The sequence below is a fragment of the Sorex fumeus genome, unplaced genomic scaffold, assembly GCF_029834395.1.
Source record: "Sorex fumeus unplaced genomic scaffold, SorFum_2.1 ptg000021l, whole genome shotgun sequence".
Lineage (NCBI taxonomy): Eukaryota > Metazoa > Chordata > Mammalia > Eulipotyphla > Soricidae > Sorex > Sorex fumeus.
This window is the reverse complement of record NW_026606078.1, coordinates 6,313,743-6,340,963: the sequence shown is the minus strand read 5'-3', so window position 1 is coordinate 6,340,963 and position 27,221 is coordinate 6,313,743. Positions and strand designations below refer to the sequence as shown.

Sequence of the window (27,221 nt, the reverse complement as noted above, 5' to 3'; positions counted from 1 at the left end):
ATTGTTGGCCTAGTTCTGAGATATCTGTCCTTTCTCTTAGGAGCAGCAACTCCGGGAAGCAGGGCATTTGGGTGTTTGAGATTGGCAGTCCCAACACAGCGAGCGGTGTGGTGCCTGCAGACCTGAACCTGGGTCTGTATGATGGAGAAGAGTATGAAGATGATGATTATGACCTTGTGGCACGCCAGGATGTGGAAGATTTAGGAACTACAGCCTTCCCCTATGCATCTGCCGGAAGGGGAGACAGTGGTCCATACAAGTCATCTAGAGTTCTCACCCCGCACCACCTGGCTACTGTGAGACCCCCAGGACACCGCACGGAGAGAAATGCATCTGTCGAGTTACCAGTGGAGAGCTTCCCCCAGCAGCACCCACAGGTCATTGATGTGGATGAAGTGGAGGAGACAGGAGTTGGTAAGGCTGTTTAAGTAGCAATGCTATATGCCACAGGTTCTTGAGTTTCTATTCAGGCAAACTATTGAGAACATGGTCTAGGGTTAATGGTAGTTGGTGAAAATGAAAATTTGGGAGCCAGGGGTGGAACTGCACCGCCTGCAAGCACGGGTGATGGATAGAGCTGATGGTTTCAAAGGCTCCATGTGATCTTTGGGGTTTAGAACTGTGTTTATGGAGACTCTGGAGGGATTGTCGTCTTTCAAGTTTTCTATTATTCCTTTTGTCTACTTTAAAGAGAAAAAGTAGTTTCAAATTATTTTGAAAGTCAGATTTTCTTATTTGTGACTTCTGGGACCAGAAATAATATTCGCCCACCTGAAAAAACATTTTAGAAGTTCCTTTGGCTATTTACGCAGCTTATCTTTGACATTTATTTCCTCTCGGTTTTGGAAAGAGAATAGTTGATTCTTTTCGCTCCAAGGGCTCGCTCCAAGTTAGTTTGTGAAGGCTTAAAAATTATGAAATAAGTAGAGCCTTTTTTAAAAGTTAGTTTTTGAAATGTAATATTTTCTAACTTTTTGCGACGTTCTGAGGGAGAACAATTGAAACTCAGCATGCCTTGCTTTTGTGTTGAATAAGATGTTCAAACTGAGATGTTTATTTTTGGCTCTGCAGGGTGACATTAAGTTTTATAGAAATGGGCTACAGCCTTATAGGCTGAGAGAAACCTTTAAGCGATGTTTTATATGCCTCTTTACTCTTTGTGCTATGAAGTTATAGACCACTAAGGAAAAAAATCTTCTCCATTTACAGTATTTGCTCATTTCTACTTGTCTTATAGCAATAGTCGTTTTGTTCTTATTGAGTGTTTCCAGACATGGAAAAGAAGTGGGGAATGTGGAATGTGCTGCTTATTTTCTGAGGCACTGAAATGGGTGTGTTCTCCTTCAGTGGTATGATGAAGACATGACTTTGTCTTGGAGCACCCTCTTTTATCCTGCACCCTGAATTTCCTGGGGTGATGAAAAAGGCACTATCTTTCATTACTAGATTTCAGTGTGGCCTTCCCTAGATCTTTGGTTGCTGAGGTGAGTTTTGAGGCCCATTCTAGACTCCTCCTATCTAGAAGTGTCCATTTGCGAAACCATCACTATGAAATGAGATCCAGTAACTTTGGGTTATTATTGTCTTGACTATTAACTGCCTCGAGATGAATCCTAAATGTGACTGAAGCCTAGTTTTCTATCCCTGTGTCTCAGGCACTTCTCTGTTTTTGTTAGGAAGGATAGCCTTGTTAGCCGTTTGAATGCTGCTGTTTGAATGGTCACCTGCAGATACACAGGCTCTCACGGACCCTGGGAGCCAAATCCCACAGCTGGAATGGAGGGCCAGCAGGATGCCAGGTGTTCAGAGCCCAAGTGCTTTCTGCTCCAAACGCTCTTTATACATATTAGAAATTCCCTTCAGAGCTCTATAAGACATTAATTCTAGTACTATAGAATAAACCAATCTACGTGAAGTTTCACTTTACTTTTATCTTCACTTGTAATGGTCAACTGTAAATTGGATCATTATCTTCTCTAAAAATTTCTTCCCTTATATCATTTGGACCTCATTCCAAATTAATGTGTTTCAGGTTTGTTTGTTTTGGGGCCACATCAGGTGATGCTCAGGGATTACTCCTGGCTCTGTGCTCAGGGATTACTCCTGGCGGTGCTCAAGGCACCATATGGGTTGCTGGGATCGAATCCTGGTTGACACTATGCAGGCAAATGCCCTATCTACTGTATTATCTCTCTGACCCCCTGTTTCAGATTTTAAGAGTAATGAGCCAAGGAGGATGAATTTTAAAATAGGGATAAATTATTTTTGTATCTGGGCAAAGGCTTTTAGATCAGGAATGACAGGGGCTATTTCTAATCAGATTTTTAAAATACAAGTGCTTTGTGTTACCCTTGAAGTGAAAAGAGTAGGGAGAAAAAAATTAAAATTTTTTTTCACTGTATCACTGTATCACTGTCATCCCATTGTTCATCGATTTACTCGACCGGGCACCAGTAACATCTCCATTCATCCCAGCCCTGAGATATTTAGCAGTGTCTCCTTACTCGTTCTTCCCAACACTGTCGTATTGGAGGCTCTTTAAGGGTCAGGAAAATGAAACCTGTTATTGTTAAAAAATGTTTAAGTTGATTAAGGCAGTAAGTTTTATTTGACCACAGTAAAAAATAGTTTAAAAATGCATAATATATATATATTATATGGTTCTCTCTCCTCCTTTATGTAAAACCTATCCATCTGTATTACACTAGATGAACACTCTGATTAAGATTGATATTAATTGGTAACTCAATATAGTCATTAGAAACTAAACAAAAAAAAAAGATTGACATTAAGGTTCCTGCAGAGATAGTATAGTGGGCAATATGCTTGCCTTGCACATAATCAACCCGGGTTTTATCTCCAGCATTCCATATGGTCCCCCAAGCACCACCACGAGTTTCCCTGAGTACAGAGGCAGGTGTGAGCCCTCAGTACTGCCAGTTGTGGCCACCCCTCATCCCAAACAGATAGATATTAAGGTTGATTAATGATAGTGTCCTAATACTGATTCAGTGAGATGGAGTGTGTGGGATTGGTGTTTTCATTTGTGTGAGGTGGGGGCGGTTTAGGAGGCATGTTGACCAGTGCTCAGATATCACTCTTGGCACCGTATGTGGTGCTGGACTCAGACCTGGGTCTGCTGCATGCAAGGTGCATTGTTCCGGCCCACCCTAGTTTTTTAATGACACTGGTGATTTTTCAAGCTCCACTTAACCCTTCTGCCTTGGAGGTTTGAATCATGAAGGGCGGAAACAGCTACAGCATGAGTCCTATCCCTGAGTCGCTGGAGCAGATATGCAGGCGTGGGGGTGTATACCATTCCATTGTCCTTGCCAAGTGCTTACTTGTCTGTTGTGTTTTCTTTGCACAGTTTTCAGCTACAACACGGATTCCCGCCAGACATGCGCCAACAATCGGCACCAATGCTCTGTGCATGCGGAATGCAGGGACTTCAGCACAGGCTTCTGTTGCAGCTGCGTGTCCGGCTACATAGGCAATGGCCGGCAGTGTGTCGCAGAAGGTACTTGGTTTTCCTGGATTCAGTGGGTGGTGGGAGAAACAGAAGTAGTGTGGGTTTGGGTGCGTGTTTCGAAAGGTGTGTAGGTAGATTGCTTTGTGACCTAGCTCTGCAGAGCTCGGCGGCGTTTCCAGCAGGGGAGTACCATTTGCTATCTCAGCACAAGGGATGTTGTGGAGAGTACACTTTACTCTGAAAAGGGGGGCTTCTTTCTTTCCCATGCCATTATTCTATCTCCGAAGTGACTGTCATTAGGAACCTATCTTCACAACAGCCACTAGCAGGGAAGCACTGCAGCTGGGGCCAAGAACGGGGAATGCCAGTGACTTTCTTCTGGAATTTTCTCTCCAATCTGATGTTTGGCTTTGCTCACAGACAAAACTGCCCTTATGTTTGTTATACCCCATCAGGGCTACGTCGGACTGGCCCAGATGAAAATCTAAAGCCCGTTCCATTCACTCTTACCCTGGGGGTTTCCTTTCCTTATGTCCTGGTTAATCATAGCCTGTTGATGGCTGAGCATCAGGGGGGCACCAGGGTTCATTTGTGACTCTAAGTCTTTTATGGGGCTGACTTCAGGATGAATTCAGAGCTGTGTGTAGCCTGTAAAAGACCAGTCAGTCCCCATGCCCTCAGATGGAAGGATTCCAGCAGGGGGGTTAGGTAACAATGGATTCTGAGTGAGGCTCTGGGGCCTAGGGCCATCCATGACAATGAGAACAACTTCACTCTTCCACTGGACATTTGTCCCTTCAGATGTCAAGTCACCTCTCTTGCCACGGGTCATTGGTCCCCTGATGTGCTTAATGAGGAACTCCACTTGCTTTTCAAAATTTGAACAAATAAAACCCACTGCGGGTGCAGTTTGTTTTTTGATTCCCTGCCATTGTCCCATTTAAATCAGTTATTAAAATTTTTAATTAAAAACATTTTTTTTCTGGGTCACAGTTAGATAAAGTGAATTCTGTAAATGAAATTCTGTAAATTCTGTAAATGTAATTCTGTAAATTCTTCAGCAGTGAAAGAAACCTTGAGTACTTTTTGTATTACTTGGGGAGGATGTTTTTAACTTCTAAAATGTGTGTTCTATTTCCTTCCAAACCCTTCCACCCCAGGGGTGGTGTGCCTCTGCTGCTTTGTTTTAGACTTGGCTTCTTACACTTTTCCACCCTGGGAGAGGCTTCCAAATGTACAGTGAAAGCTTTTTCTTACCCAGCAACCTCCTTCGCTCTCTCCAGACCAAATAGCAGAGCTGGCTGTGCTGAGTAGTTTGGAGTTGGCAGCAGGCTCAGATAAGACAAACTGTTGGGTCACATATTATGACATTATATCCACTCTGGGTAATTGTTTTGTGGGCTAAATATTTGTTGGATTCTTGCAACTTTTGAGACATTTTTTAGCTCAGACTTTGGTGAGAAACAATTTGTTCACTTTCCTTAACTTGGCTTTCCTGCTTGTTTCTGTACTTGTTCTTGGGATAATTTCCCCCCCGCCCCTTAGTCTTCTAGCCTGACAGCAGACCCCAGAGGGATGGATAACATGGTTGTGTGTAGAAATACTTGGGATGTTGAGTATGTCTTGGCTTCTTAGTGATCCTGTTCAGCAGCTTGGGTGTTGTGAACATAACCAGAGCATCTAAGAGTAATCCGCAGACTTTACTGAGAACTTAGCACACATAGAAACCCAAACGGAGAGTGTGAGCATTCTGACATTATTAGCTATAGTCTAGAAAGAGAGATAAGCTATATACAATCAATAACTGGGAGAATTAATTAATTAATTAATTAATTATTTTTGCTTTCTGGGTCACACCCAGCAATGCACAGGGATTACTTCTGGTTCATGCACTCAGGGCTGGAGCGATAGCACAGCGGGTAGGGCGTTCGCCTTATAAGCGGCCAACATGGCCGACCCGAGTTCGATTCCTCCGCCCCTCTCGGAGAGCCTGGCAAGCTACCGAGAGTATTCGATATGCCAGACACAGTAACAACAAAGTCTCCAATGGAGACGTTACTGGGCCCGCTCGAGCAAATCGACGATCAACGGGAGGGCCTTTACCTTTACCTTTACCATGCACTCAGGAATTACTTTTGGTGGTGTTTTTGGGGGACCATATGGAATGCTGAAAATCGAACCTGGGTCGGCTGTGTGCAAGGCAAACCCCCTACCCTCTGTGCTATTGCTATATAGCCCCATCTGGGAGAATTTTAAATTTGGCCTTTCCACAGCGGTAGGGCATTCGCCTTACAAGCGGCCAACATGACCGACCCGAGTTCGATTCCTCCACCCCTCTCGGAGAGCCCGGCAAGCTACCGAGAGTATTCGATATGCCAGACACAGTAACAACAAAGTCTCCAATGGAGACGTTACTGGGCCCGCTCGAGCAAATCGACAATCAATGGGAGGGCCTTTACCTTTTTACCTTTTACCTTATTTATATCTTTCTCCTTTTTTTTTATTTTAAAGACTATTTGGTGGTTTGCAGTATATTCACTGTTAACCTGTAAATTTTAGAAGCCTCTAAATTTAGAAGGTTTATAGAATTTTCTCTAATTTTAGAATGTTCTTAGAGGTCTAGAAGGAAACCTGTATCTACTTAAAGTCTGTCTCAATCCTGCTTGTGTCCTATTATCCACTAATCTACTTTCTACCACTATGGGTTTTGTATTCTGCACATTATACTTTAAGAAATCATACAATATGTGACTTTGGTGTTTGATTTATTTCACTCAGAACAATGTTTTTAAGGTTCATCCATGTTTTCCACATATTGGGAAATTTCATTCTTCTTTTTAAAGTTAATTAATATTTTAGCTGCATAGATATACTGTATTCTATTTATGCTTCACTTTATGGTCATTTGGGTTATTTTCCACTTATAAGTAATCTCTTAAGGACATCTGTGTATATGGTTTTGTGTACACACATGCTTTCTGTTTTCTTGGTTATATATTTTATATATATATAAATTGGAATTGTTGGGTCATAGAGAAACCTTCAGTTTTCTTCTATGAATATAAGAACAACTTCATTTCTCTAGGTCCCACTTTTCCTGATTAAACATATGTGAGTTCAAATATTTACATGTTATAGAGCTATCCAGTATAGAAAATGAAAGTTCACTATGTTATGCTGAGTTAGCTACTCTTGGCAGTTTTATATACAATTCTTTAGCTACATTTAGATAGCATAGATTAGCATAGTTCACATTCATTAGTAATGAGAACTTTGAAACAAAAATTATATTATGCTGAAGATAGACTTAACAGATGATCTAGTAATTCCTCTTTTAGATATCTTTGTGAAGAATATAAAAATAGAAGTTTGAAAAGATAGGCATGTTCCTACACTCATTGCAGCACTATTTGCAGTAGACAAGATAAGGAAACTACCCAAGTGCCTAGCAATACTTGAGTGGATAAGGAAGATGTGCTATATAACCACAATGGAATAGTTCTCAGCAGTAAGGAAAGTTGAAGCCTAGAAAATAAAAGGGAAATACAAGAAAAAATGAGGTCTTGCCTTTGTGACAATATGGTGGAGTTGGAGGGTGTTAAGTGAAATAAGTCGGAAGGAGAGAGAATCATGTAGCTGATGGTGTCATTTATTATGTGGGACATAAGAAACAAAGCCTTGCTAATACACCTAACTTATTTTTTTTTTGTTCCCAAACTAAACTTTGAATTTTGGTCTCCTTCCCCGGGTTACATGGGCTAGGGTGGGGGAGAGATAAGGCACATGAAGAGTGGAGGAGATCAATGACAATGGTGGAGGCGTATCAGTAATGTAGGCATGGTGCGAACTCTCCAGGGGGTGTGCAAAACTAGTCCTGAAACATATACCATAGTGAAAACAGTGCTGCCTCATTAAAAAAACAGGCCAGTGTCCTACCTAGGGTATTTGACTATTTGTGACAATTTGCCATAGTGTATCTCTCTCATAGCTTTCCCTGTTTTCTTTCTTTCTTTCTTTCTTTCTTTCTTTCTTTCTTTCTTTCTTTCTTTCTTTCTTTCTTTCTTTCTTTCTTTCTTTGTCACACCCAGCAATGCTCAGGGGTTACTCCTAGCTCTGCACTCAGGAATTACTCTTGGTGGTGTGGTGGTGCTCGGGGGACCATATGGGATGCTGAGAATTGAACCTGGGTTGGCCGTGTGCAAGGCAAATGCAGCTGTGCTATCACTCCAGTCCCTTTGTCTTAATTGGAACAATCCACAGCAGATACTGTCCACAATTTGGTTTTGTATTGGAGGGCATGCTCTGTGGTCTCCTCAAGTCTGCTGTCTGCCTTGCTCACATGTGTTCTTAGTTGGGCTTTTTTTCTGTTACACAGAATAAAGCTCTGGGGTACAGACTGGCAGTCTTAATCCTGGTAATAAGACTACGTTTGAGCCAGAGGTGCTTATTAAGTTGTGTTACTAGACCAGACAAATAAATAACCCAGATTCCCAGAACATCCAATTTAGCCCAAGATCTTCCATTGAAAAAATTCATTCTGTCCATTATACTTTCAGGAAAGATCTGTTTTATCACTCTCTCTCTCTCTCTCTCTATATATATATATATATAGAGAGAGAGAGTTCTAGATCACTCATGATGGAGTTCCCCTGAGATGATTTTATTTAGCTCTGGATTCCTCCATCACAAATGGCTCCCCTTGAAGCCACTTCCATGACACCCATTTACAGCCAGCATGAAAGAGAGGGAGAAGACTGGGACTTGTAAAACTCACAGACATGGGTACAGTCTTTTTGGGAACAATTACTTCTGCTTATCCCAAAGGAGTGTGGCATCTCTGTGTTGTAGTTACAAGTCCTACATACATTACTCTCTTTTTAAAGGATGGCTTTGTTCTTTGTTTCTCACTTAGGTTCCCCCCAGCGAGTTAACGGCAAGGTGAAAGGAAGGATCTTTGTGGGGAACAACCAGGTACCCGTATCCTTTGAGAACACTGACCTGCATTCTTACGTAGTGATGAACCAGGGACGTTCCTACACAGCCATCAGTACTATTCCTGAGACTGTGGGCTATTCTCTGCTTCCTCTGGCCCCTGTTGGCGGCATCATTGGGTGGATGTTTGCAGTAGAGCAGGAGGGATTCAAGAACGGATTCAGCATCACAGGTAACTTATTATAACAGTGAAACTAATGTGAGGTATTCAATTGGTGGTGGTGATGGTGGTGGTGGTGGTGGTGGGGTATTGTAGACAAACTCTGCTCCCCTGGTTTTCCTAGCTCAGCCCCTGACCCCACCCACCATAGATTCTGGTTGGGGGCCAAGAAGCAGCTTCTCTCCCTGTGCACAGCTCTGTTGGGCTCCATGGGTGTCTCAGCTCCATTCTCAACCTCACCAATCCTATTTCCACCAACCAAACACTGTATGTAGCAGTGATGGAAGCCCGCTCATCCCTGTCCCCCAGCCCACATCCAGACATGGCTCTGTGAGCCTAGGTGGCCATCAGGGCAGTTCTCTTGACAGCCAAAGTGACGACTGACTTTGCTTTCCAGGGGGCGAGTTTACCCGCCAGGCTGAGGTGACCTTTGTGGGGCACCCGGGTAAGCTGGTCATCAAGCAGCGGTTCAGTGGCATTGACGAGCATGGACACCTAACCATCGACACGGAGCTGGAGGGCCGAGTGCCTCAGATTCCCTTCGGCTCCTCTGTGCACATTGAGCCCTATACGGAACTCTACCACTACTCCCGCGGGGGTAAGCACCTGCTGCCTCAGGACCACCCAACTCTGGCCATGGGCCCCGGACCAACCCACCTACACCTGCCATAGCCTTGGGCTGGTGCAATATCTTGGGCTTTGCAAAAGGAAATGCACATGGTGTTGCATTATTAAAATCGCCTTCCCCCCACTAATTACAGGTGTGACATACTCACTGTAGAGACTTTAGTTCCAAATGGACAACAAGAAGAGCCTAGCTCTAATGAAACTGGGACATCATTATTGTTAAATTCAAAATGTATGTCCTTTCAGCCTTTTCCCCAATGTATATATAGGAATGTTTCAACATACACATGCTATCCCAACAAAAACATCTCAACATGTTAACATTTTAAAATAAAGGGCTATAATTTTATCTTTAGTTCTGGAATATAATGCACAGCATGGATTTTAAATTTGTATGTCACTTAATAACCCTTCAGTTTAATTTCAGACTTACAGATAAGTTTAAAATAGTACAACTTCTATATGCCATTTACCCAACTTCACCGGTTGCTTACCTTCTTCCCACTTTTACTCTAGCATTCACTCGCTTTCTCTCTCACCTGTTTCAATTTACTTTGCAAAGTTAGTTGTAATCATCATGATACTTCACCTCCTAAATACTTGATGTATTTTACCAAAAAGTATGTTCTCTTTCATGGTGGCGGTACAAAGATCAGCATTAGTTCATTTAACATGTATGCCACACTACTAATTTTCCAGATATGTAATTTTTATTTAAACAGAATTATAATCTTATCACAGTCTTATATCTTCACCTTTCTAATTAAAACATCAAATCATGAATTTGTTTTGGGACACATCCAAGTCACTCTGGTGACTGTGTAGTGCTGGGACCCGAACCTAAGACTCCTGCATGTGAATCATGTGCTCCAGCCCTCTGAGCCATCTCCCCAGCCTAAATCAGGAATAGTTTATAGTTTAATTAGCTAGACTTTAGAAATACTGAAATTAATCAGATTCTTCTCTTAGATGACTCTTAAACCATTTTGTTTACTAAAGTTAAGGTTATTTCAGATTTTCCCTTCTCATCATGTGTTGAAAGACCATCATGTGTTGAAAGACCATCTTCTTTGTAAACCATAAAGACCCAATTCCTAGAAATTAGAAGGCTAGCGGCAAACAATAGGAGCTTTCTCAAAGGCTCGTTTGAAATTGCCATCCAGAAAGATCGTACCAATTACAAGGCTTTGTGCCTTGATTGGCTCTCCTGGCAACGACAAGACTGTATTAAGCAGGAGGTGGAACTCACAGCAAGATCCCAACCCACAGCAGCCTGCGACCAGATGGCGTTTCTGGCAGCCCAGCACGTGGGAGCGGGATGAGAGGCAGCTTACACTAATCTTTTATTTATCCTCTGGCTTTTATAATGAGTCACAGCAAAGCATACAAATATAAAGAGTCCTTTATACTTTGTTTTTTTCATATAGGAAGTTGAGAATTTCATCGTGAAGGAGAAAAAGCTCTTCCAAGTGGGGGACTCTGTCTCGTCTCGTCTCTCTCTTGGGGTTTACCCAGCACTTTAGTAATTTTTCAAAACTGACTACTGAAAGCCACTTAATGTCTTATTCATTAATATCATAGGGTTATACCTAGGAACTGTTGTTTATTAAATCTTAGGTGAGATCAACTATACATAGCAGTTGGCATTCTGCTTGTCATGATGAAAAATGCTCCATCAGTTATAGACTTTTTTTTTGCTTTTTGGGTCACACTCAGCATTGCACAGGGCTTACTCCTGGCTCATGCACTCAGGAATTACTCCTGGCGGTGCTCGGGGGACCATACAGGATGTTGGGAATTGAACCTGGGTCAGCTACATGCAAGGCAAATACCTTACCCACTGTGTTATTGCTCCAGCCCAGTGGTAGATTTTTTTATGTTGTTTTTTGGGCTTAGTGGTGCTTAGAACTTACTCCTGGCTCTGCACTCAGCAATCATTACTAGCAGACTCTGAGGACCATATGGGGTGCTAGGGGTTGACCCTTCTCAGCCACGTGCAAGGCAAGCACAATACATGCAAGGCAATCACTACCCTCTCTCTGGCCCCATGAATGGCAGTTTTTTAAAAATCATAATATGAGCCTACTACACAACAGAAACTTTATGTATAGCTCATTCTCACACCAATCCATGTAGTAAAAGAAACTGATGCCAAGGACTTAGAAACAGGTCTGCAATCACACTTCTAATGAGGGATGGTGTGAGGAGTGATTTCAAGAGTGTCTCCTTTCAAGCAAGTGCTCTTTTCTTGAGCTTTAATCTTCGTGCTGGTTTTACACAAGATCAGAATGTGTAGAGAAGCACTTGGTAAGAACAGGCAACAAATAACACTAATGCCAATAATGATGTGGGAAGTCTAGCAGAATAAGGCTCAAAAGTCAATGGCCTTTGTCACATACTCCACCTGGTCTTGCCTCTGGTAGAATTTCGGGATTGGGTGGTAGTCACTGTTGATAAGCCCATGATGAAATCTTCTGCGTCCTAAAGAACTCGTCTGTTTCCCTTCTTTCCTCCTGCATCCCAGTGATCACATCTTCCTCCACCCGGGAGTATACGGTGACAGAGCCTGAGAGGGGTGGAGCTACCTCTTCAAATATCTACACGTACCAGTGGCGCCAGACCATCACCTTCCAGGAGTGTCCCCATGATGTCTCCCGGCCTGCCCTGCCCAGCACTCAACAACTCTCGGTGGACAGTGTCTTCGTCCTGTATAACCAGGAGGAGAAGATCTTGCGCTACGCTCTGAGCAACTCCATTGGTTCTGTGAGGGGTAAGAGAGGGTGCTTGGAGTAGGCACCACGTGTGCCTCTCTCTGAACCTTTTGACATGCATTCTTCCATTTCTTCAGTGTTGTGGAGGAAGGAGCCAGAGGATTAAAATTTCCTCTTAGTCCCTTATGCTGTGTGATTGGTTGGAGGGCAAACCTTCACCTGAGGGCAAGTAATTTGGGGGCAAAGGTGGACGTATAACCTCTTTTTTTTTTGCGGGGGGGGGAGGGAATGTCTTCTTCCAGGAGCTTTTTCCTGCTGAGCTTTTTGCTTGGAGTTGGGACTTCTTCCTTGGGAGGAGAGGGGGCGGAGATGTGGAGGGATGGGGTGGGGGTGGGGGGATGCGGCACAAGGGAGCATGAGAGGAGACAGAGAGCATGAACCACTACATTGCTGCCATCTATCTCTGCGGCTGCTGCTTTAAGCTCCTTTAGAGGCCTCCTCGGGTTGGGCCACTTTGAGTGTTTTCCCTGTGGGATTCGCCACTTTTGCCTTTCTTCCACTGACTTCTGCTATTTCCTTCATTGAAGCCATACCACCAGAAAACCCCAAGCTGGAGTTGTGGATTCTTATCTGTTGAACCTGATTCTTACCTGCCCAAGTTGGGGTTTTCTGGTGGTGTGGGAGTGAATATGTAAGTTTCTTTAAAATAAAGAACGGGGGCTGGAGCAATAGCACAGCAGGTATGGTGTTATCCTTGCACGTGGCCAACCCATGTTCGATCCCCAGAGTCCCATATTGTCCCCCAAGCACTGTCAGGAGTAAATCCTGAGTGCATGAACCAGGAGTAACCCCTGTGCATGGCCGGTGTGACCCAAATAGCAAAATAAATAAATAAATAAATAAATAAAAGAATAGTGACAATGAGGACTTTGGCCATTTGGAGTTCTGTGTGGAAACTCCATTCAAAAGGCTCACCTCAGTTAGTGAGTGATATACAGTTCGTGACATACCTGTGATACCCAATAGTTCTACAGCTCTGGTGTGTGGTAAAAATGCTAAAATGTCTCCTTTTTTTTCTGTTCCCAAAAGTCATGTCATCTATTGAGATAAACTATTAAAATAACCTGTTGAGTTCCAGCTTAGAACAGATGCATCAACTAGCCTGGGCAGAGCATTTAAAATACTCACCAGGAAAGAAACGTGTGTTGGAAGCCTGAGGAAATCTGATGCACTGGGGAGAGTCAGACAGGGTACCCACCTCAGTCTCTCTCTCCCTGGGCTCCATATCTCCTGTGTGATCGTATGTGGCCTGTGGGAAGCAGGTCACAACATAGCCTGGTGTCAGGTACCACATCACCACATCATTAAGCTCTGGGGTTCTCTAAGTGTGGGATCTAGGAGTTGTTTTTCACCTGTGCTTGGGGTCCCTTCTAGACCTAGAGAGAGGGAAAGGCCACGTCTGCAGGTGCCCAAACTTGTCCTTGCTTATCTCCAAAAAGTAGGAACATGAGGTTTTTGTCCTTTGACAGCTGTAGTTCCAAACCATAGAGTTTAGCACATATTTTTTTGGGTTTCTTTTATTTTTTTTTAAATTTTTTTAGTGAAACACCATTTTAACTAGAAAGGCCAGAGAGTTCTTTTTTTTTTTTAATTAGTGAAACACCATGAGGTACAGTTGTAGATTTACAATTTTTTGTGCTTGGGTTTCGATTATACAATGATCAGATACCCATCCCTCCACCAGTGCCCATTTTCCACCACCATGGATAATATCCCCCCACCCCCATCCCCCCATCCCCCCTGTCTCTGTGGCAGGGCAATCCCCTGTGTTCTCTCTCTCCTTTTGGGTGTTGTGGTCTGCAAAAGAGGCATTGAGTGGCAAACATGTTCAGTCCATAGTCTACTTTCGACATGCATCTCCCCTCCTGGGAGGATCCTCCAAACACCCTTTATTTGGTGCTCCCTTCTCTATCTGAACTGCCCTTTCCTCTAGGATACCCGACTGAAGGCCAGAGAGTTCTTTACCCGATTCTTATCTGCCTTGAGATCAAGCTAGGACCCATAACTGGCATACAGGTCTGTCCTCTGTTGACCTTCTGGATGTTTCCAAGCCTTGATGGAAATGTTGGATGTGGAAAACCTGTGAATTTTGGTGTCGTTAGCTGCAGAATGACTGAAAGAGAGAAGTTGCTTAGAAATGCTTTGCAGAGGATCTAGTGAGTGGTGGGCCCCCCATGAACGCTCCTTCCTTGTCTTCTCTGGCCCTGACTCCACATGCCGCAAATACAATCTCCCCGACTCTCTCTTCTCTCACTCTCCTCCCCATCTTCCTCCTCCCTGTCCTGTCTTCTTTATCCCTTCTCTTGCCTCCCTCTTCCTCTTCCCCCTTCCCCCTTTTCCCTCCCTCTTCCAGAGATGGTCATTGAAGCGACAGTGAGCAAAACCAGTGGTTGTTTCCAAGAAAACAGTGAACGCTAAACAATGCAAAACTTTAAGAGTTATATCATTAAATTTCTACACACTTCTAGTAACACCCAATCCTTTCTCATGTACATAAAGAGAATCACAGTTGGATTTCACATGATCATTTGAATGACTTTGCAGATTTGGTGAATCAAAACATTTTCACTTCATTGCTCATCATTTTTCTCAAGATGAAGGTGAAATCTGTTCTTTTTCAGGGTCGGGTTTTCCAACTCCAGACTCCTGAAATCCACATGAATAACACTAGTCTATTCACTGACCTTGGCCATTTGCATTTCTTACAGACACAATTTGAGCAGATTCAAAAGTCATATTCTTCATGTATACATGTTTAGAGAGGAAATTCTCTTATATTCAATGCCTAAATATTAGTACATGATAGCATTTAAAAAATAAAAAGTCATTCTTCAGATGCTTTTCCAACCAAACTGGACATTTTCAGCAGTGTGTCAGTAAAATATGGAAGGGAGTTAGAGTTGAGAAATTGTAACAGGAGCCTTGAAAGGTGAGTTAGGAAGTGAAAATACCTGTTGCTGGAGTCTCTTAGGGGTAGAGATGGAGAAAGAAGAAAGGGGACCAGCTTTTCGACTGAGGACTACAGGCTACTGGTTCTCTCCTTAACCTTGGTGGTAGAAATCATGATGGTGGGTAGGGAGATGCTTGGGAAAAGGAGGGATCCAGAATCTGCAGACTGAGGTAAAAGCAGTGCCAAGAGCAACATCTTCAGCTGGAGCTTCCTGAACATTCCTCTGCTCATGCTCTCTGTCAGAGGGGTGCACCATGCCCCGAATCATTCAGAAACAAAAATTAGCCCCAGGTGCTAGGTGACAGGAGAAGCAGCAAATGCACTGTGTCAGGGGGTGGGGTGTGTATATGTGTGTGTGTGAGGGGGGAGTGTGTGTGTGTGTGTGTGTGTGGGAGGGGGACTTATGTGTCCTGGGAATCAGCCTCTGGTGCTCCACTGCGCTGCACCTCATCCACCACTCTCCCCACTATTTTTTTTTCTTTTTTGGGTCATACCTGACAATGCACAGGAGTTACTCCTGGCTCATGCACTCAGGAATTACTCCTGGTGGTGCTCAGGGAACCTTATGGGATGCTGAGACTTGAACCCACGTCAGCCGATGCAAGGCAAACGCTCTCCCCACTGTGCTCTCACTCCAGCCCTATTCTCCCCAGTTAACCTCTGCCTCGTTCCGCTGGCCATAACCCCACCTTCTTGCTCAAGAGCCTGCTTAGGAAACAAATCATCTCCACTTTCTTGAGAAAGCCTGGACACCATTCTTTGGAAGCCTTAGGTTCCCACTGTCTTTTTTCCCAGGGGCATATTTTTTCTTTTCCCTGATCCTTGAAAGTGACGTTGTGGTGGGCTGGAGAAAGAGAGAGTACAGGGGTTAAGGCTCCAGCCTTGCTTGCGGCCAGAACCTGATGGGAATCCCAGAACCGAAGATGAGTCCAAGAAAATCACTCTTGATACTGGGTTTGCATTCATAGAGCACTCTTATTTTTTGACACAATAAAGGTTTTGTGCTTAGATGGCTTAGATGACCCTTTCTTTCTTCTTCTTCTTTTTTTTTTTTTTGCTTTTTGGGTCACACCCGGCGATGCTCAGGGGTTACTCCTGGCTCATGCACTCAGGAATTGCTCCTGGCAGTGCTCGGGGGACCATATGGGATGCTGGGAATCGAACCTGTGTCAGCCATGTTGGCAGCGTGCAAGGCAAATGCCCTACCCGCTGTGCTATCCCTCCAGCCCTAAGATGACCCTTTCTTATGAGCATGTTCCTGTCATTAAAATGTTTTAAAATAAATAAGGCAGGTGGTGGTGAAAGCCAGTAGTAAGCACCTTCGGCTTTTCTGACTGCACATCTCTGGTCTTAAGATCTCAGTTCTGCCATTGCCATGTAAGATACTCCCAGGCCCTCTGCCAGGGAAAATGCTTTCCAGTGACAGGAGCAGATGTGGGTCAGCAGGCATGCCCTGAGTGCTATAGGAATGGACTGATGTCCTATTGCAGACCACCCGCCATCCTCCTGGTTGTCAGTCAGGTTTTCCTTTCTACAGATGTTGGAATACTCATCAAGTTTTGCTGTTTCTCCTTCCAGATGGCTCCCCAGATGCCCTTCAGAATCCTTGCTACATCGGCACTCATGGGTGCGACACCAACGCAGCCTGTCGGCCGGGCCCCGGGACACAGTTCAACTGTGAATGTTCCATCGGCTTTCGGGGAGATGGCCAGACTTGTTATGGTACAACCTTCAATTCTGACTGCTGTCGGGGTAGGAGAGGGGGTTCTCGGGCTCAGAGGAAGCAGCTCTGTTGGGTGAGAGCTCAGGGAGGAAAGGAAGCACCGGTCAGATCTGTCCTGTTGGATCAGGCAGGCTCTCCTGATTGTGGATCCCCCTGGTGTTCCCTAAAAATATTGAGGTACTTCCCCTTTCTTTCAGCCCATCCAGTGCACCGACTCAATGTGGTAGAGTAAGCTGTCTAAGGCCACATTACTCTTTACTTTAGGAACACAGAGGTTTACTGACTCATTAGTATCAGGGCTGCTTATAATCTCACAATGTATCCATAAACTGTGAATGGGAGAAAACCCAAGCACTGTTTATTTTAGGGGCATCACTAACATCAGCTCACTGAGTTCAACACCTTTCTTTTTTTGCTTTTTTTGGGTCACACCCAGCAATGCACAGGGGTTACTCCTGGCTCTGCACTCAGGAGTTACTCCTGGAGGTGCTCAGGGGACCATATGGGATGCTGGAAATTGAACCCGGGTCGGCGGCGTGCAAGGCAAATGCACTACCCGCTGTGCTATCTCTCCGGCCCCCAGTTCAACACCTTTAATGAAATATTCTCCTAATTCTGTCTTTAAAAATTATTTCCAAGGGCAGGGATGTGGCTCAAGTGGTAGAGCCTCTTGCCTTGTATATGTCAGGTGCTGTGTTCAATCCATGGCACCATATGGCCACTGCAGCATGAAGAATGGACAGTGGTTGCTGAGCACTACTGGGCAAGGTTTTTATAAAAATTATTTTAGAGGCCAAAGAGAACTCAGTGGGCTGGAGCCCATTCTTTGCATACAGGAGACTTAGTTCCAATCTCTAGCACTGTATAGTCTCCCATGAATTGTTGAACATGAGTCCTGAGCACCTCGAGTATGGCCCCCAAAATCAATATAGATGCATACATACATATATACATATATATACACATATAAATATAAAAAAGTAATATATGTTTAATGGTAGTTAAATACTTTTAATAGAAAATCCAGAGTCCTCCCATTTTGAGCGGCTAAGTAGCTTTAGTATATCATATTGTTAACCATCACCAACATCTATCTCCAGAAGTCTTTTCATTGTGCAAAACTGAAACTCCATACCCAATAAACAACAACTTCCTCTTCCTAATGACTCTTGACAGTCACCATTCTACATGCTGTCTCTGAATTTGACTTTTGGCACCTTGTATAAATGGGATCATATAATATTTGCTCTTTTGTGCCTGGGTTTATTTTAGTTAGTATAATGTCCTCTAGGTTTATTCATGTAATGTGTGCCAAAATTTATTTCCTTGTAATACATGGTGATATTCCTTAGAAAGATATTTTATTCTGTCTGGACTGTTGTAAATGTACATAATTCTGCTGTGAATATGGGTATACAGGAACCTACTTACAGCCTTGCTTTTAGCTCTTTGGGGTGTATTTGTGGTGTATTCAAATAGCATAATGACTAGATCATGGGCTAATCTTAGAATTGAATTTATGAGGAGCTACTATACCATTTTCCGTACCAGCTGCAACCAACCTGTACCTGCCTACAATGTACAAGGTCTGCAGTTTCTCTCAACCTCACCAGTATTTGTTATTTTGTTTCTGGGTCATTTTGTTTGTTTTATTTTTTTCTTTTTTGGTGGAGAGTGGGGGTAGACAATGAATGAGCATCCTGGTGGGTAGGAGATTCATTCTCATATTTGTAGATGAGAAAATTGAGGTTCATTAAAGTGAGCCTCTGATACAGTATAGGAGTTTAATTTTGTGACTCCAGTGTATATATATGATGGATCCTTCTCGTTGTTCTTACTTTATTATATTTCATTTCAAATGCTTTCACTAGACAGCTTACTTATTTTTTTCCTTTTGCTTTTTGGACCACACCTGGCGTTGCACAGGGGTTACTGCTGGCTCATGCACTCAGGAATTACTCCTGGTGATGCTGAGGGGACCTTATGGGATGCTGGGAATCAAACCGGCCTCATGCAAGGCAAATGCCCTACCCTCTGTGCTATCGTTCCAGCCCCGACAGCTTGCTTCTTATGACTGGCACTGAATTTCAGTCCATTACCAAGTAGCCAGCTGACTCCTGAATCAATGAAGAGTGCACAGAATGTCGGGTATTTCAACCAGTGATTGTTTAGTAATAGCTGTTACCTAAATGTGCAGCAGTGAGCTCACTAACAAGCATAGCAAATGCCGAAAGTAGGCCCTCCAGTGAAAGGACTGATATGCACATATGGATTTGACCAGAAGGGTGAGCAGTACCCTTGAAGACAAAGATATAAGAAGATGGTGAGTGAGTCCAGCAGCTTTGGAATTTGGGAACAGTGCCCCCAATCTGGAATCCCATGCCTCCTACTAATAACTGATTTAGTGTGCTGATTTTTAATAGGAAGATTAGCTGATACAACTGCAGGTTATTGCTCTCTTTGCTTCAGGATAAAGCTTTACTTGGAACTTCTGAACTAACAGAGCAGGGACTTGAGCTTACAAAAACAGATTGTATGATTGTTTAGCCAACTTGCTGATAATGTTGGCTATGTGGTAGGTTCTGATATGAAATTCCCTATCCTTGTAACGTTCCACTGGGAAGGGGACATAGTTTCTATTCACCTCTGATCAGCATGACCAGTGAGGGTAGGGAGCGGCACACCTAGTGGTACTCACGGACTATTCCAGTGTGGTATTCAGGGTTTAGCAGACCATGTGCTATGGATCAGACCCAGGGATCCAGATGCAAAGCATGCACTCCAGTGCTTTGAGCCAACCTTCTGACCCCTGTATTTCCCAACAGTCTTAAGTGGCTGAATTGGCTCCTGCCAGTTTGAAGTAGCATCATACTATGTGTGTGTGAACCCTCCTAGGACCCTTAAGAGGGTGATGAGATATTTTCATTTCTTCAGTGAAAACATACAGTCTCTCAGACTTACTAACTCCTGTTACAAATTCATAAGCCAACTCAGGCATGGAGCTACCCCAGCCACTTGCTGCTGAGTTCAGATCTCTGGCAAATTTCACTCAGGGACTCTCTTCACATCACAAGGCATGACAAGCCATACTGTCTATCTTTTATTATCAAAGAAAAGTGTTTTATTATCTGATCTCAGCAAGAAGATGGGTGACGGTGCATAGGCTTGCTTTTGTCCTGAGTGAGTCCTCATTTGGGCAGATTAGAACCATGGGATGTGGTTATGTTCTCAGGCAGGCTAGTTTTTTGGTTCCAGGTCATGAGGATGAGCTGCAGAGGACATGCATCAAGACATTTGGCTGTGGATAGGAAATTGCATTAAGCAGATCACTGCATGTATGTCTGGGTTTGACCTGGAAAGAAGAGAGAGAGGATGCATCTGTGTAATTCAGTATTAGTAGCAGTGATATAATAGACGACATACAAAACAAAACTGGGGTTGGAGAGAGACAGCATAGTGATTCACTAAATTGACTTGGAGGTATCTAGTTGAATCACAGGGCTGTTTGCCTGGTAGGATGGCTCCTATATATTTCTCAGCAAGAGTCTATAAAGATAGCTTTGCCTAATAGCTCCTTGAGTACTTTGAGCACATGCAAGTCATTTAACAAATCAATCAGGAAACTCTTCTCAGAAAACCTGACCTTTATAAAAGGGGGCAAATTGGAGAAACTTAGAGCTGTTGAAAATAGTAAAAAGTAGCCACTCTTCAAAAAGAAGTCAGAAAGGAAGCAATGATTACAGAATTCATCCAGCATTTTCCCATTGGATTAGAAATTGGCTTAAGTGAAGAATCTCTTCACAGAGAAGAGGTTGACCAGATACTGAGTAAGAACAAACATCTTTAAGCAGATATTGTGATTTTTTACAAGATGTATCATTCATTCTTTATTTCCACTAAAGAAAGGATTAAGGAATTAAAGTACTAGTCTCCATTTATAAAAGAGAGGATTGAAATTCAGTATTAAACGAAAGGAGTTTCTAAAACGGAGTGAAGCATTCTTGGAGAAGTTGCTGGAGTCTTGCTCTAAAGCTAAAGACCATCCATCTTGGGTGAAATGTTTAAACCTGCAGTGAAAGTTGTTCTAGGGAGCTCTTCTTTCTCTATGGCCCCAGATCCTGTTTGTCAATATCCTTGTTTTCCAGATAGGACATGAGGGGCACAAAGCCTTTTAATCACCCTAAGAAAAATTTCAAAACACATAGCTTCCATGTCTGTAGATCTTCCAATTGAAAATAGAGCTTGTGGGAGCCTCGTGGACAGCAGGTTTGAGCCAGGGGTCGGGGGCGGCAGGGGCCTCATGGGAAGGGGGGTGTTTCAGTCCATCCTTCATGCCCTACCGAGGTCACCAGTTGCCCCCCACGAGCGGCTCTCCGGCACGGCCATGGCCCCAGAAGGACAAGGACTTAACACAGAAAACCAGCCATTTGGAGCAGAAAAGCGATTGACTATGCATTAATCCAGGCCATCATGTCTGCCCGGAGGGGAAAGGGTGTTGCCCCATTCGCCCTCTCCTCTCTGGAAAGAAAGATGGCGGCCGCATGGGCGCCTTGTGGACAGCAGATATGAGCCAGGGGTGTGGGGGTGACTAAAACCTCATGGGAAAGGGGGCGTTCCAGTCCGTCCTTCACACCCTACCGAGGTCACCAGTTGCCCCCCACGAGCGGCTTTCCAGCACGGCCACAACTCCAGAGCACAGAAACCAATCTCTTAATTATCTGACTTTCAGTAGAAATACTTCCAGGGTTAATAAGTAAAATAGCGGAAATCTAAAACCAACATTTAATTCTTGAACCCAGCTGTAGAAAGCAAATCATTTCACAATGCTTTTTCAGCATGTCTCATTTGGGGGGGGGGAGTAAACTCTAAATAATAGTGGTGCATCTTTTATTGAAACAATGAATCTAATCAAAGCAGATAGAGTGTTAACTAGAATTCATCTGCCTCGCAGGCATTGGGAGGGGTGAGAGGTGGGGTTCTATTGGGGTTCGCGGTTAAAATAAGTATTGGTAAAGGGAAATGTGTTTGTTATTTACGTGACTGAGACCTAAACCTGAAAGCTCTGTAACTTTTCCCATAGTGATTCAATAAATAAATAAAATAAAAAAAAAAAGAAAATAGAGCTTGGAAAAGTTCCTCTGATGACTTTGCTCTGTCCCTTTGATTGAAAATGTTGTTCTGGGCACTTTGGCAGTTGAGTCTAAGCTGTGGAGCTTTGCAGTCTGGATAGTGTGCTCAGACATCTATGATGAGAGTATCCTCTGAGGATTGTCTTGCAGAGACAAGAAAAGGCCTTTTTCTCCAGGCTGTTGGAGCAGCAGCTGGTAAACAAAAGACCACCACTTGCTGAATGTCCCTCTACCCCTGTTCTGTCTTCAGTCCATAGAAGAAGCTGTCTAGGGAGGGGTTTATTCTGTAATCTTTCAGCTAGACTAGCACAGTTCCCCAGATGATATCTTCTGTCTTATACATTTCATAGAAATGTGGATTGCAGGATCACTTGGATCACTTGTCATTCCGTTGCTCATCGATTTGCTCGAGCAGACGCTAGTAACGTCTCTATTTATTCTGTTGTGTGCTAGTGTAGGCCAGTCGCGTCTGTTCACTCCAGGAATACGAAGAGCATTAAACCGTTCGTTTAGGGTCTTGATGACAAAGTTTGACCATCCCGAGGGTGGGTGCCCAGGCGTTCTTTTGATGTCCTGTGGAATCCAGTCGGTAACAGTTGTCTTCAAATCGCATTATGTGTCCAGCCCATCTGATTGCAGTATATATATTTTTAAAAGCTGAATAACTTCTGGCTCAGGTTTTTGCAGGATATTGGTCAAATTGTACCCCAAAATGCATTTCTGGTGCAGTGTTGTGAATAAAACAGCAACACAACACATTCATCTCACCAATGATAAGACTGCAGGTAGACATATGAGGCTTGTGTCCCAAGTGTGAAAGATTAAATGTGTGTGTGTGTCTGTCTGTGTATGTGTGTCTGAGAGGTAGGGGTGGATACTAAGAGTGAGAGAGTAGTTGAGTGATCTTAGCAATAATGAATCTTCTTTGCACACATCTCGTACTTGTAACTCTGCTCATTTGTCATCAGTGGACACCAATCCCAGATTATCTTGGTTTTTCCTTTGAGCCAGTCAGCCTTTCTGCCACAGATTGGTCCTTGGTGCCTGATGGCCTCCTGAGGCTCATGTTCTAGAATGTGTGTCCATGGCTAGTGGAAAGGATAAATCCCTAATAATTATAATAATAGCTCTCTTTTTTGAACCTGCTAGTGCTTCTCTGGCCTATATCTATTTTCTGTAATCCACAGGCAATAAAACCCTTTAAGGGGCTGGAGCAATAGTACAGCAGGTAGGGCATTTGCCTTGCACACAGCTGACCTGGGTTCGATTCCCAGCATCCTATATGAGCACTGCCAGGAGTCATTCCTGAGTGCCAAGCCAGGAGTAACCCTTATGCATCGCTGGGTGTGACCCAAAGAGAAAGAAAGAAAAAAACACCTTTAAGATGAGTTTTAGTTATTTACCTGTATTAGCTTATTTACCAGCAGGAAAACTAAGACTGAGAGAGAAGAATCTGATTCAATCTGAGACCACACACACCGGTAACTAAAGAAAATGGGATTTAAACCTAACTATTGTCCACTCTAAAGCACATGTTTTTGTTCCCCATCACCCTAGGGATTGGCTATAGTAACACAATATGAAAGGGCACCACCCTATGGGTGGTGAATAATATGAATATATATAATAAGGGCTTCCTTTTCAATTCGTGAAGCTCTTGATAATTCAAGAAATTAAATTGAAATGCTTCAACTTTTGTTTGTAACTACAACTAGAGAAAGACAGGATTTTAATAATCAGTATATCTTTATTGGGGGATACACCTCCAAGGCCTTCCTCCAGGCTCTGTGCTCAGGGATCACTCCTAGTGGGACTCAGGGGAGTTTATGTGGTGCCGGGGATCAAACCAGGGTTGACTTAGTGCAAGGCAAGCACATTACCCCCTGCACTATCCCCCTGATCCCTCCAAGCCATAGTTATTTAAATTTGCTCTGTTTCTTAGAATCAGGACACTGATCTGCAAAACTTTGACATGTTTTTGCTAATCTGATATTAATGGGCTTCAGACTTAGCAGCTAGCTCCAGGAGAGGTGGAAACATACTCTTCCTTTAAAGTTATGTACAGAACGCCCCCCTTTTCTACATCCCTCCCCCTCTAAAAACTCTGATTTAACAGTGCTTGGGAATATAGAAAAATTGCTCTAAGATTGTTCTGGTCAAAGGAAAATGGCTTCTCTTTTATGCTCTTTAGCAATGTTGTTATGCAAGATGTTCTTGAAGCTTTGTCTTTTTTTTTTTAACCTTCCTGTAGATATCGACGAGTGCTCTGAGCAACCCTCGGTGTGTGGGAGCCATGCGGTCTGCAATAATCTCCCTGGAACCTTCCGTTGTGAGTGTGTTGAGGGCTATCAGCTTTCAGACACGGGAGTGTGCACAGGTAAGTTTTGTAGTAATGCTTCATTCAGTTATTCCTATGGAATATGGTAGTGAGTCTACAGAAAAGGTCTTATTGCACCCGGTGTTGGGTGAGATGGAAGGTGGCAGTTTCTGGAATTGGGAAGGGCAGTTTGCCAAGATAAGTCAGACTTTCTTCCCACCAACTACCTGAAGCATCACATGTACAGGAATAAGCAGGATGCTTGTCTCTGCTAGTAATAGTATCGCCTCACCTATTATAACCTTTTGCATTTAGTTCCCTACCTTTAAAAACTCCTTAATTATTTTATTACCCTTTGAATAGTCATTAAAACAATTAGACTTGTTTCTCCTTGTAATTAGTGGCCTTGGCCTTGATCTTGAAGGATCTTATCCTTTGGTTGAATTCTTCCTGATTTACATCTGAAGTTCCCTTTGGCACTGTCTGTTCAGGGATTTCAATTTTACAAGCCACAGGTAGTAGCTAATGTCTTTGCTTTATCAAAGAAAGTGAGATGAGGCTATGAATTAGGCACATTATACTTAAGGTAATGAAGAAGATTTGGATAATGATGTTCCCGGGGCAACCATAAGAAGCCAGATCATTTCCATTTTCTCTTTTTGTTGTTGTTGTTTATGTTTTGGAGAAGGTTGGGGGTGGCCCATACCCAGTGTCTCACAGGGGCTTTTTCTGGCTTTATGCTCATGAGTGACCCCTGGTGATGTTCAAGAGACTATGTAGTGCCAGGGACTTGAACCAGGGTTATGTCCAATGCAAGTGCCTTACCTCCTGCATTACCTCCCTGGCCCATTTTCCTACTATTCCTAACTGTTCCTAAACCTGTTGGTTCCAAGAATTTTAAAATCAATTTTAAGTTTCCTGATTTGGAGGGCCCTTGGAACTTGACACTTCTTCCCAATTTGAAACAGATTCCTATTCCTATTTGACCTCTTTGCTGAACTCACTCTTCGCCTCTGCCTTGCTAGCTATTTACTAAAACCTGGGTTGCTTTCTGTTTGTTGTCTTGCAGCTCAGATGAGACTGCCGTGGTCCCAGGGTGAGGGCGGGAAGGAACAGGCAGTTCTCATATTTTGAGTGTGACCCAAACATCTGTGAATTCAGAGGCCCATCCCTTTTGCAGAGTTGAAACTTAAGCTCTTCTAAAGTTTATCATTTTTCTTCTTTTTAATAGAAAACAACATTTTCTGTGTAATTGGCCTGCCTTTCTTTGCTTTTTGAGCAGATTTGAAAGTTTATTTATATTGGCCACACCAATAAAAATATTTGCATTTTGCATTTGGACTCAAATTGGGGTCAGTGCATTTGCATCTGACTCAAATTGGGGTAGTGGAACTTTTAAGCCTTGCGTGGGACAGCTGTGTTGTCACTTGGGTGGGACAGCTGTATTGCTGTAAGGATGTCCTGGCTCTCTTGATGCTGCCACATTCTGACAGCCACATTCAGCTGAGGAGCCAGGAGAGGGTGCAAAACTGCTGGTTTGCAAAGACCTACTCCTGGACATTATACTCTTTGGAAGGTTCTCAACCTCTCTGATTCTGAGTTCCTTATCTATAACATGCAATTATGTAGGATCCTGGGATCATGATGTTCCTTGGGGGTCCTTGGAGCTGTCTATGTTTCAAGGGTGGACTGGTATATTCTACCCCAAACTCCATCCTCTCTCCTTCTCTTCCTCCACCACCTCCTCCTCCTCCTCCTCCTTCTTCTCCTCCTCTTCCTTTATACCCACCACCCCCACTAACCCCACCAGTGTTGGCTGTGTTGTGGATCAATCCCAGGATCTCACTCATGCAAGGCATGTGCTGTATTACCTGAACCCCATCCCTGGCCTTTTTTGTTTGTTACCTACCAAATTCTGAGTAAAGTTTTGTTTGCATAGAGGATCTTGTTGTTCAGAAGTGAGTGTGAAGCTCACTCACAGATAGTTAGGTGCCACTGAGGCATGAAAGCATAAGGTTTCCAGGTGTTGCGGCCCAAAGAAGGATCTTTTGTTCTTCCATCCTGCTGGTTCTTCAACCCTTTTTGTTTTTTGTGGAGAAGAGGCTGTACCCTAACAGCTGACTTAGTGCTCAGGGATCGCTCCTGACAGTGCTGAGGATTGAAATTAGGTTAGTTGTGTGCAAGGCAAGCACCTTAACCCTTGTACTATGTCTCCAGTCCTTCTTCTCCACCCTTTTTTTTCACTTCCCTTAGTTTGTCCTGGCCTCAAGCACCTCCTTCCTTCTCCCTCATGACACCTGGCCCCACCACTGTGCTCAGCTCATTGTGGGTCAGGGTCCTACTCCAGGGTTCTTCTCAGAGGTGCAGAAACCAGAATAGTGAAAACTCAAATTCCTATTCAATTCTACTTAATTTTTCCATTCCCAGTTTGAACCAAGTTCTCTCTCTCTTCTAAAGTGTTCCCCCAGGCTGGGAAAATAGATAGCTCAGGGGTATGTGTCTGACACTGAACTCTGGTACCCCATATTCTAACCTTCCCCAGCATCACTGAAGGTGACCAAGCAGTACCACACTGCGGAACCCAAGCACTGCACCATTCTGCCCAGTTAGCTGAGTACTGCCTGGGTGACCCTGGGGACCCCTGAGCACTGCTTGTGAAGTTCCCCGCCCCCAAATAAAAACAAAATTAAATTTAAAAACAAAAAAAATGATGACTTCATCCTATCCTACAGTTTAGCATGATATGAGCCTGCAGGTTGGCATCACAGGGACTTGCCCTGTGCACACAAGGGCCTGGGAGGGAAGCAGCGGCTGCTCACAGGCCCTCTTGTGGTCTCCCCTGGAGGTATGTAAGGGCAGCGGTTTCTCTCTCTTAGGGATGGAGCCAGTGTCTGTCCTGGTTTTAAACTTACTCTTTGAAAAGGGCCCAGTGAGATAGTACGCTGGGTAGGCCACTTGCTTTGCATGCTCCTGACCCAGATTCAATCCCTGCCACCCCATATGGTTCCCTGTGCATTGTCAGGAGTGATCCCTGAGCACAAGCTGGAGTAAGAGCTGAGTCAGAAGAAATTTTCCCTGCA

The 27,221-nt window shown here is 43.7% G+C and overlaps 1 protein-coding gene across 1 annotated transcript in view; it reads left to right on the top strand.

Annotated features, from left to right (window-relative positions):
- NID1 (nidogen 1) overlaps positions 1 to 27,221 on the top strand; it is a 99,805-nt gene that overhangs the window by 31,467 nt on the left and 41,117 nt on the right. The window contains exons 4-10 of the mRNA XM_056113643.1: positions 41 to 414; positions 3,371 to 3,520; positions 8,385 to 8,636; positions 9,022 to 9,222; positions 11,776 to 12,021; positions 16,551 to 16,694; positions 24,076 to 24,201. Of these exons, the coding sequence (XP_055969618.1) occupies positions 41 to 414; positions 3,371 to 3,520; positions 8,385 to 8,636; positions 9,022 to 9,222; positions 11,776 to 12,021; positions 16,551 to 16,694; positions 24,076 to 24,201 (1,493 nt within the window). The remainder of the gene's footprint in view (positions 1 to 40; positions 415 to 3,370; positions 3,521 to 8,384; positions 8,637 to 9,021; positions 9,223 to 11,775; positions 12,022 to 16,550; positions 16,695 to 24,075; positions 24,202 to 27,221) is intronic.